This window comes from Pterocles gutturalis, unplaced genomic scaffold, assembly GCF_000699245.1.
Source record: "Pterocles gutturalis isolate BGI_N339 unplaced genomic scaffold, ASM69924v1 scaffold46358, whole genome shotgun sequence".
In the NCBI taxonomy this organism is placed as follows: domain Eukaryota; kingdom Metazoa; phylum Chordata; class Aves; order Pterocliformes; family Pteroclidae; genus Pterocles; species Pterocles gutturalis.
The window spans coordinates 1-10,390 of record NW_010119697.1 but is presented as its reverse complement, the minus strand read 5'-3'; the positions used below and the strand labels follow the sequence as shown (position 1 = coordinate 10,390).

The window sequence follows — 10,390 nt, the reverse complement described above, 5'->3', positions numbered from 1 at the left end:
TCATTTAGTGAAACAGCTTTAAATATTTACAGTTCACTTGGGATGCTGAACTCTGTGCGTGTGTTCTGTTGGAAGCAATGTTTGACCTGTATTGCATAATAGTAGATTAAGAGACATGCACATCAAGCCTCTTTTTTCTCTGTCAGATTAGCCTTCGTTTCTTGTAATGCACCATTTTTGAGCTTTTTTTTTGTTTGTTTGTTCAAGGTGTAAAGACTCTATAGAGAGTTGTTTGTGGATATTGTCAAAAGGAAGTATCCATCTTTATGTGTGGGTACTAACAAGTGGTCAGAAAAACTGTAGCAATGTCTTTTTCTCTTCGCTGTTAGATGGTGGTCATTCCAAAGTCCAGAGTGGTTCCAGTGTTAGACAAATGAATGCGATAAGAAACTGCTGGTGTCATACACATAGTGGTGATTGTCAGAATCTGCTTAAGTGTTTAAGAAATAAGGAGAGCTTCTGGCCAAAAGGTATCAGTTTTGAGGTGAGCTGCATCACAGAAGAATTTTATATTATATTTGTTGCAGGACCTGATAGATGCTTATCAATGAATACATTTTGACCGTAAAAAAACATTTAGTATGCTGTCTTTCTTTGGAAAGGTTCTCTTATGGAAGAACCAATGCAGAAGCACGGTGTGTGTTCTTGTTAACTTGTGGTTAAAGGTTTTCCACCTTTAATACAACATTTTTATTGCTAATGTAGTTAAAAGTTGAAGAAGATGCAAGGCAGAGCATAAAATGCACGGCATGCTGTTTGTTCTTGTGAGCTGCAAGATTGACTGTTTGTGTGTAATCCAAGAGGAACAGTCAGTCTACCAACCCCTGCCACGTTTTCATCTATTGGTAAACAGCAGCTGTGGGTTGGTCTTAAGGGAGGAAGAGTGAATTAGTTCCAGATGGAAACTCTTTCAGCCCATTTAAGACTTTCCTGTTGACTTAAGACAGCAGGTCAGTACTTTGGAGGAGTAGTTTCGTTCTTATTTGCTGTTCGGCTTCCTGCCATGTGTGGATTCGGTGATATCAAATATGATATCGCAGTGCTGCTGAGGGAGGGAGTTTCATTGTGCTTAATTGCTTTTGGTTGACTAGTATAAACAGAAAAGGTATTGACAACGTTTTTATAACTGTTTTGAATGTAGAGGGGTGTTTTTTTAAGACCTGGAAAAGGAGGAGGAGTCGAGAATCTTAACAAATTCTCTTAAGGAATGCGTATCTTCCTTCAGATTGGCTAGTTTTGTCTTAAACTGGGTTAACACAAGTATATGGTTTGACACGAGTGCATCAGGATCTTGTACCCCAGTGTGCTGCTAGCAGGATTTCCTGGTAAAGAAATAAGGAAAAAAAGAGAGAGAAAAGAGATAAGGATGTATGGATGGAAATAACAGAAGTAGAGAATATGAGGAATGGAAAATTTCATTGTAAAGTAGCTGCTGTGTGGTATATGGAAACAGGCTAATTAGTATTAAGGGTACAGGCTCCTGCCCAGATTTTCTGGGTTGTGAAGATTTTTTTGTTGAGTGGTTATAAGAAGACCTCAGACTGAGATCAAAGAAACTGCAGAGTCTTGAAGAGGAGTTAATTGTAATGGACAAGGCTGTGTGGATATGCTTTAGAAGAAACAGAACTTAAAAACACATGAAGTCTTTTGTGTGTACGTATGCTATTTTAGAATAAAAAAAAAATAATAAAAAGAAATCTCTCAGATAAGTTCTTAATGCTTAATCTCGGTATCATATTAGGAGTCCAAAATCCAGTCTGAAAGACAAGCTACAGAAGTCTTTCATAAAATACAGGTGAAGTGTGGTATCTTTGCTGCATTAGGGATTTAAAATGTCTTTATGTTCAGAGCTAAATGCTTTTTTCCTTTTTTCTCTTTTTTTTTCATTCTTAGGCAGAAAAAATGGAATAGACCACACAAAGAAGCATGTGAAGTTTATCTTTATGCAAGATGTTATTTAGAGGTTTTTTCTTTCAGGCCATGGGAGATAAAGGACTAATCACATGATATTTTTGTTCTGTGGAAGTGCTGTTCTGTGCTAAGTCAATGTTGGTTTGTATTAAGGACAAATATTAATTTCTTAATGTCAGCATGTCGGCTGTGACAAGTGCTCAGACACCGGAGGAACCTAATCCTCCCCCCCTTGAAGAAAAGCCAAAGGAAAAATCACTATTTAATTTGGGTTTGCTCTTTGCTAACAGGACTGAAAAATTTGTTATTGCTAGGAGTGATAGTGTACCAGAGGAGAACGTTCTGAAAATAACTATCACAGAGACCACGGTCATTGAGTCAGACCTGGGCATCTGGAATTCTCATGCTCTCATCTACCTCACTTTGTGGTTTTTCTTCAGCTTTTGCACTCTTTTTCTTAACAAATACATTCTTTCGTTACTGGAAGGAGAGCCCAGCATGCTAGGTAAGCCTACCTTTCTTTTACACTTTCATTCCAGTAAGATATTTGACAATACCAGATCCTCCTATATAAAGTTGAGGGACAAAATTGTTCAACTGAAGTGAAAAAGACCTACTTAGGAGATGTGGGGGTGGATCTTCAGGCTGGGAGCTCATGAGTTGTGATCTCAGCTCTGTAAAGAGGCAGGTTTTATAGGTGTATGCCACCTTTGTTTTATTCTGCTGCCTTGCTGGTAGATGTACAAGTAAGGGTTTTTGTGAGAATTCATAAAATCTAGACAGTAATTGCCATGTTTCTTAACTGCTAAAAGTACTGCACGTAAATTTGTCTAAGAAATTTTCTTCTGTTGCTTGATTTGTCATGTACCCATCATCTTCTTTTCCTCTCACCTTTCTTTAGGTGCCGTTCAAATGCTTTCAACCACCTTCATTGGCTGTATAAAAATGTTTGTTCCTTGCTGCTTGTATCAACACAAAACACGCATCTCTTACCCACCCAATTTCATCATGATAATGCTGTTTGTTGGATTAATGAGGTAAATGGTTACATATTTCCTAGAGATCTGTCTGGTTGTTTCATTGCATTCTTCTGAACAGAAGCTGTACTTTCATATGTCTCTCTTCCTTTTTGTTCTTGATTGGAAAGCATTTGGAGTATTGACATTTCCCCCCAGAAAAATCACAGGATAATTTTATTTTTACTTCCTTTTGCTAGATGCTATGCTCTTTTTTCCAGATGTCAGTTTTCTGGCTAGCTTGGCTTCCTGATTCTTAGTTACTGCAGCTCAAATTTATAAGCCTAGAGAAATTATAATGCAATTCTTTTTTATGCTAGATGTCTAAGAGTAGCTCTTAAAGCTTTATTTTTATTTTCTCCTTAATTTCATGTATTCTTCTATTACAGATTTGCAACAGTAGTCTTGGGTCTTGTCAGCTTGAAAAATGTGGCAGTTTCATTTGCGGAAACCGTTAAAAGCTCAGCACCTATTTTTACTGTTATCATGTCTCGGATGATATTAGGAGAATACACTGGTAAGTACTTCACTGGTGAAATGTGGGGGTTTTCTGGGTTTGTGTGTTTTTTGCAATTCCACTAGCAATTGCATGCTATTTGCTTGAAGAGATTTTGCTTGTTACCAGTGCTAAGTCGTAGGAGTCATACAGAAGCCATGTATAGATTGCTTTGTGATGCAAAATGGCAAAAAGCTGAAGTAAGCTAGAGGAGGAAGAGTAATTCAATCACAGAATAAATAGGGAGAATATAGTTTTCTTCTGTCATTTGGTGAAAAAGATTAAACAAAGACAATCATCAGTCCATTTTCTTTCTCAGAGCGAGATACGTTTATCAGTGAGTATATGTCTATATTGTTTTCAAGAGCACCCTGCTATTGTCTGAGTTCTCACTTTAGAGCCTCTGTACTTTAAAATCCAAATAAGTTGCTTGCTCTTTCAACTGAAGAAGTTAAGGTGGAATTTAAACTTTCAAAACCTGTATTATCTGTTACATGTAAGTGGAAGTACAGTAATTAAACTCAGACTTAAACTTTTCTTTTCATTTGCAGGATTGCTGGTTAATCTCTCTCTCATTCCTGTTATGGGTGGGCTAGCTCTCTGCACAGCTACTGAAATCAGTTTCAACATTCTAGGTTTCTCGGCAGCTTTATCTACTAATATTATGGACTGGTAAGGCATAATGATGGTTGCATATGTGGCATAAAGGAATGTTGTTTATTGGTACATTGAAGAAGATTGTTGCCTGTAGTTGTTTTTGTACACTACATTTAAATGTTGGTATTTAGAATTTATTTTTAACAGAAGATACAGTTTCTCTATCATATCTGCTCGCGTTCCTGAGATTAAAAAACAGTGCAACTCCGTTAGTCTGAAGGAGTTAGACCAAACTCCTTTCTGTAGCTGCATAATGTGCAGAATGTGAAATGTGTAGAAAACCTATCTACCCATCTAAGGGAAACAGCTGTCTTTCTCATTGATTTATTTGTCATCACTAAAAAACAGATAAATTATGTTGTTTTTATTTTATAGTTTGCAGAATGTCTTCTCCAAAAAACTACTCAGTGGAGATAAATACAGATTTTCGTAAGTATAAAAAATATTTCAGGTTTGATTATAGATGGACTTTGGGCTACATAAGGAAACTATGCATTTATATTGCAGCATGGTATATTTTTTTTATCTGACGGTTTATAGACAGCTTTAACCTAAATCATTATATAAGGGCAAGAAAACTCCTCTATGCTCAGATCCCACTGCAGTAGGTCAGAGTCTCATAATTGGCTAAAACTTTCAGCATATCCAGAAATAAGTCCTTATTCTGCAATCATAAAACATCCCTGAATGTTATTAGGCATACAGAAAGGAACTTCAGAACTCGCTCGATGTTCTAACTACGAAACGCAAGAGGAAAATCTTGCAGTAAAATATACCTATATATATGTATGGATATACATGTGTATTTTACCGCAAGATGAAATGCTAGTTTTGATCTTGAAAACCTGTGCCTTTTATCTTCAGTCTGTCTCAGCCAACACAAGCAGCAAAACACTATCTTTGCAAGAGATTGCGGAATTCGTTGTCCCCAAAGCTTGGCAGATGGCTTTTATTGCTTTTTGATGTCTGTAAATACAATAATGATGTATCTTTCTTCAGCTGTATGAAAGAAGAAACTTTACATAATTTTTTTTTCTCCTCTGTAGAGCCCCAGAGCTTCAGTTCTACACAAGTGCTGCTGCAGTGGTTATGCTTATTCCAGCTTGGATATTTTTCATGGTAATTTGAATTCACTAACGCTTGATTTATGTTTTCTTTTTGACCTGCGAGCAGAATGTGCAACTAAGGTTAATCTTAGTTTTTACTTTTAATTCTTTAAATTTTTTTTAAAATCACCCTGAAATGCATTTCACCTTATGTTTGCAGGAAATTGGGGGAGGTAAAAAAGAGAAAATTTTCAAATAAATAATTCAATATAGACATGAGTTGACAAGTGACCCGGAAGCCTGAGTTTATTTTGGGATTTTTGAGATCATATCATATTTTTGTCTAAGAGCATTTAAAGTTTTAGATAAAGACTTGAACACCAAATCTTAAATATTTGTTGGCTCTCTGCCAATATTCACATGGTATACAGGAACATTAATTCTCTGAAAGCAAAGTTGAGCCGAAGTATGTGTAATGTATCAGGTTAAATACGTATCCTTTGTATTCTGGCATTTCATTGCCATGCATCCGTGTTCAGAAAAGAAAATATCTCACAGGTAGGCTGAACACACTGGAAAGTTCAGTCGGATGAGAGCTGGTTTTCTAATATATTATTTTTGAGGGGGAAATCTATAGGATCTGAATCTCATGTATGTTTTAGGCTTTGTTTTGCTGAAGTTTAAATGTAAAACTATATCTGCTTATAATGAGTTGGGTGGAAAATCACTGTTAGATTTGCTTACAAACTGAACTCTTTCTTGGTTGTTTAGGATGTGCCTGTGATTGGGAAGAGTGGGAGGAGCTTCAGCTACAACCAAGATGTTGTTGTACTTCTCTTAATAGATGGAGTCTTGTTCCACCTACAAAGTGTTACGGCCTATGCCCTGATGGGAAAAATTTCTCCTGTGACTTTCAGGTAAACCTGTATTTTCAAGTCCAGAACACACCTGTGGTTTCTTTTTTTTCTTGCTCAGTATTTCTGCTTGAGAACTATGCAGTAAAGGTACTGTGGAAATAAATAAATTGTGTAAATGCATAAATGCAACAAATCAAGAAAACTGTTCCCATTCACTAAAACTTTGTGGTTTGCTCCCTCACTGTGTGAGGAGAGCAGCATTTGACCCCTGCTGTTGAGCTTATGGAGCAGGTGCTCACACTTACTAGGAGGGGTGGGTATTTGGGTTTAACAGCCGTTCCTTAAAGCTGGTTAATGGGACAGAACAGATTCACCAAAATCCTACATCCAAAGTTCAAGCTGCCATTTGCTCCAGCGATAAGGCAATACCTATATATATCTCGTTGCAGTACAGGATATGAGCAATGGGCTCTGTATTCCTTTTTTCTGAAGCGTGACACCAGCCTGTCAAGCTGTATTTATTGAATTAGGGTGTTCTCTAACGACAGCTTCCACCTATGTTGTCAGTTATCACTAGCTTTGTTAGGCTGTTTCGCAATTCTGATGCAATAATTAGTCATTTGTATGAGTAGCCTAAGGTAATCCTGGAGGGTAATCCTGGTCCTAAACTTTGGAAGGCTTCTGCTGTCTTACACTTTCAGGTGCCCTTCCTACAGTCTGGTGACAATTCACTGCCACACACGTGCTTATTCTGAAGTTGTTTGTAGTGTCTACATAACAGGATGTAAAAGCATATATTCATATCTATGTGTATACAACGTTTTCTTAACTACTTGTTGTAATGTTATTGGTATGACTTAGATATTGATTTTTTTTAGGATAGAATGCATTATTCCCTGAATAGTAGCAGCAGACTCGCAAATGATAGTTGTGTTGCTAGTGTTCTGTTAGTGTTTTCTGGATGTCTGTGGCAGCTAGAAATGAATTGCTAGTGCTGTACTGCATACCTAAAGCAATGAAAACAAAAACCCGAGGTGAGTTATTCGTATTACCTCTAAAATTGAGTATATGAGTGCTGATATACAAGCAATTTGGTTGTGGTGTTAGCTTCAGGAGGAAAAGTGGAATCTGAGTTGGTGTTTAAAAAGCAAGCAAAACAAAGAGATCCCGCTACATTAAAGCATGGTTGTGCGTGGGACATGAGAAAACTTCCTTTGGCCTTAACTTCTATATTGCTTTCCAGTGTTGCTAGTACTGTGAAGCATGCGCTGTCAATCTGGCTGAGTATTATTGTGTTTGGGAACAAAATCACTAGCCTCTCGGCCGTTGGGACGGTTCTAGTGACAATTGGAGTTCTACTCTATAACAAGGCAAAGCAGCATCAGCAGGAGACTATACACAGCCTGGCAGCCGCAGCCTCGCAAGCCGCACAAAGTACAGCTGAAGATACTGAGCCACTAATCGCCAAGGATTTGGAACCCTATGGTTAATACGGCCATTTATTCTTCCAACCTAGTGTAACTCAAAGCAACTCCTCCTGCAAGTAGTTGTTTCGTTAACTGTTGATGCTGATTTGGTTCCTTTGAGTTCATGGCAGGCTGAGCCTGGGAACTGAAGCTGAGAGAAAACAATGGGACGAATCCAGTAAGCGATTACTGAGAAAGCGATATACTGGAGGACCTAGTACCAAATGTGGTAAATGTCGGCTTAATTGTCTTCCCTTGACTGCAAATAACAGACAAGCTTAGATTAGAAACAGAACTTCAGTGTCTTGTGGGAAAACCATTCCTTTCTCCCTGCCCATCCAAGTAATGTGAAAATACGGACCATCGCTCTATGTCGCTTGTTTGCAGTGGAATGAAATTGGTGCGTAACTGAAATTCCTGATTGTTACTCTGTGCTGCCTGCATCCTCCGTCATTTGTGTGCATTGTAGAGCTGGAAGAAGGAACCCCTTCCTCTCCCAACAAATGAGTTATTTCACTATACGTTTAGTTGAAGTCAACTCTGGAAACGAGTCCATGCCCCAAAGCAGTGAGGAGCTGCTATTTCTGACTACAAAGCTAGGAATGAAAAAGTGTTTTTTCTGCTAAAATCTAACATGGAAATATTGTATCCTGGTTGTGTATCGACAATATTGAAATGCAAGTACACACACTGTATAAATGGAGCATTGAATTAAATATTTGCAGTTGCTTAGCGGTAAAAAAACACTGAAAAATTTTGGTGATAAAGGAAGCAGGATCCCTCTATGTCTATAAGAAACCATTTTAATTTCTTGCATTTTATTATATATTTCTGTTATGAGGAAATTTTTTTTTGGTATTATTTCTAAGAGTGCAGCAAAATATTGCCTTTTAGAAGCTCAGGGTTATAATTCTGACCTATGTGCAAAGTATTTCTATGATTTCTGGTTTTGTAAAGAATCTTGGCGGTATCTGTTACAGATGGAAGAGAGGTTACTAAAGGGAGGAATATTAACTATAAACTGAGGCTCATCTTTATTTCTTCTGCTTTTAAGAAGTTTTCTTTTTTTAAGGAAATTTTGTTCAGTGGCAGAGCAAAGATTAAAAGTTAACTTTCAAAAATTAAAAAAAAAATCTTAAGTATTAGTAATTACTTTTGACAACAAAGCACATTTAGCTAGAGAAACATTAAAATAGACTTTTTGGTAACAAAATTAACTCTTAAAATGAGTTGATTTTTAATAATTGTCACTGTTCTGAAAGACTGTAGCATGGCATGAGAAGAATGGATAAAGTGGTCTGTATGGTAAAAATAATTTCTAATAGGAAGTTACTGGTGGAGTTCCTGCAATATTTAAGCTCATGCTTACATTTCCACTTGTGAGGTATTGCGTTAGCTTCAGTGTGTTCCTGCAGAGAGCAAACCCGTGTTCCTGAGACAGTTTCTCCGGAGAAGCCTGTCTTCTGTTTAACTGGGGTGTGCTTGTTTTGCGTTACGCTCACTTCAGGTTACATTCCTGTCCGTGACTGGTTGCCAGCAGCATATTTGCTGAAGATTTGGGTGGGAGGGAAACGTCAGTGTTCTTCATCGTTGTATATATGATGTCTGTGGTTTTTTTGTTTCTTTGTAGTCCTACCACTTTTACAAAAAGCTGTGGACAATGGAGTGGAGCTCCTTTTTTTTTTTTTTTTTTAATGCTTTAAAAAATCTCAGTGTGTTTGGTAGAAAACAAAGACTGGTTCGCATTGTATTTCTGCTCTTGTTGGAAGACAGAAATGTAAGTAGCTTCTGTGTTGCTTAGCTCTGTTCTCACGTAAACCCCTTCATCCCCTGACTGAGCTCCATTTTAAAAGCCAGCAGGCTTTGGCCTTTCCTCTTACTGGAGAACTTTTTGTGAACCAAACAGCTGGGAGGACTTTGGGACCTGTAATTTCTAACACCTGTTTAAATTAGTGGCTAATTTATCCCCACCTGTTCTGTGGCAGCATGATAATCCTGTTTGACTGCGGGGTTGTTTTCACAGTGTTGGTCTTCTGTACTTTTCTATGCCATCTCCTTGGCCTTTATTTTTATTTGATTAAACAAACCACCCTCTTCACTGTCCACTTGTAAGACCTTTTTTTCCTCCAGCCACGCTACCAATTCTCCTTCGCAGTTGTTGCTGTGGGGTAAACAAGGACGGGTTTGTTCCCTGCTGAGAAGTCACAGCAGTGTTACACCCCAGCTGTCCGCCTTTCGGTTGACGGGACAGCCGCAGTGCTGCCTCATTTCTTGGAAAGTCCAATTCTGAAAGGCTCTGGGGTGTAACCTCTCATCCTGGGTGCTGTCCCCACTGCAGTGGTTAGGGCTCTGGTGGCCCGGTCTCACCAGCTGTCCCTTGTTGGGACTGGCCCCTCGCACGCTGCACTCAGGGGTTCTCTTGGGGTCTGTCCCCGCGCCATCCCCCCCATGTGTGCCGTGGGTTTGAATGTCTTGGATCACGCTTTATTCCTGGGAGGAATAATAAAACCGAGCTTCTTGTATGGCATTATAAGGACGGGCCGAAAGGATGATGCAGGTGGCTTCACGTGGTTTTTTGGGTGTTTTTTTGGTGGGGTTTTTTGGTGTTTGTTTTTTGGGGGTTTTGGGGTTTTTTGGGCTTTTTTGTTTTGTTTTTTGTGGTTTTTTTGTTGGTTTTTGGTTTTTTTTTTAATGTTGAAGAGGCAGAGCCTGGCCTTCTAGGCCCTCCATTAGTTAATTAACGATCTTCCTGCCCGCGGTAGGACCGGGCGCTGTGAGAGTTACTCGGTGATTCCCGTTCCGTCCCCGCCCTGTCCCCATCATGGCGCCTCCCTTCCGCCATCGCCCCCGTCCCCCAGCGTGCGTGTGGCGTCATCAGCCCGCTGCGGCGGGCGGAAGTGGCGCGGGGTGTTTGCGCTGCTCCTCTCAGTCCCCGGTAGCG

General features: G+C 39.0%; 1 protein-coding gene across 1 annotated transcript; it reads left to right on the top strand.

Moving 5' to 3' along the window:
• Nucleotides 1-804: 804 nt before the first annotated feature.
• On the top strand, nucleotides 805-7,733 carry SLC35E2B (solute carrier family 35, member E2B). Its single transcript, XM_010076645.1, has 9 exons — nucleotides 805-950; nucleotides 1,894-2,416; nucleotides 2,813-2,948; nucleotides 3,317-3,444; nucleotides 3,975-4,095; nucleotides 4,456-4,509; nucleotides 5,127-5,199; nucleotides 5,898-6,043; nucleotides 7,227-7,733. The coding sequence occupies exons 2-9, from the start codon at nucleotides 2,092-2,094 to the stop codon at nucleotides 7,471-7,473; spliced, it is 1,230 nt and encodes a 409-aa protein (XP_010074947.1). The 5' UTR covers nucleotides 805-950; nucleotides 1,894-2,091; the 3' UTR covers nucleotides 7,474-7,733.
• The last annotated feature ends 2,657 nt before the right edge of the window (nucleotides 7,734-10,390 follow it).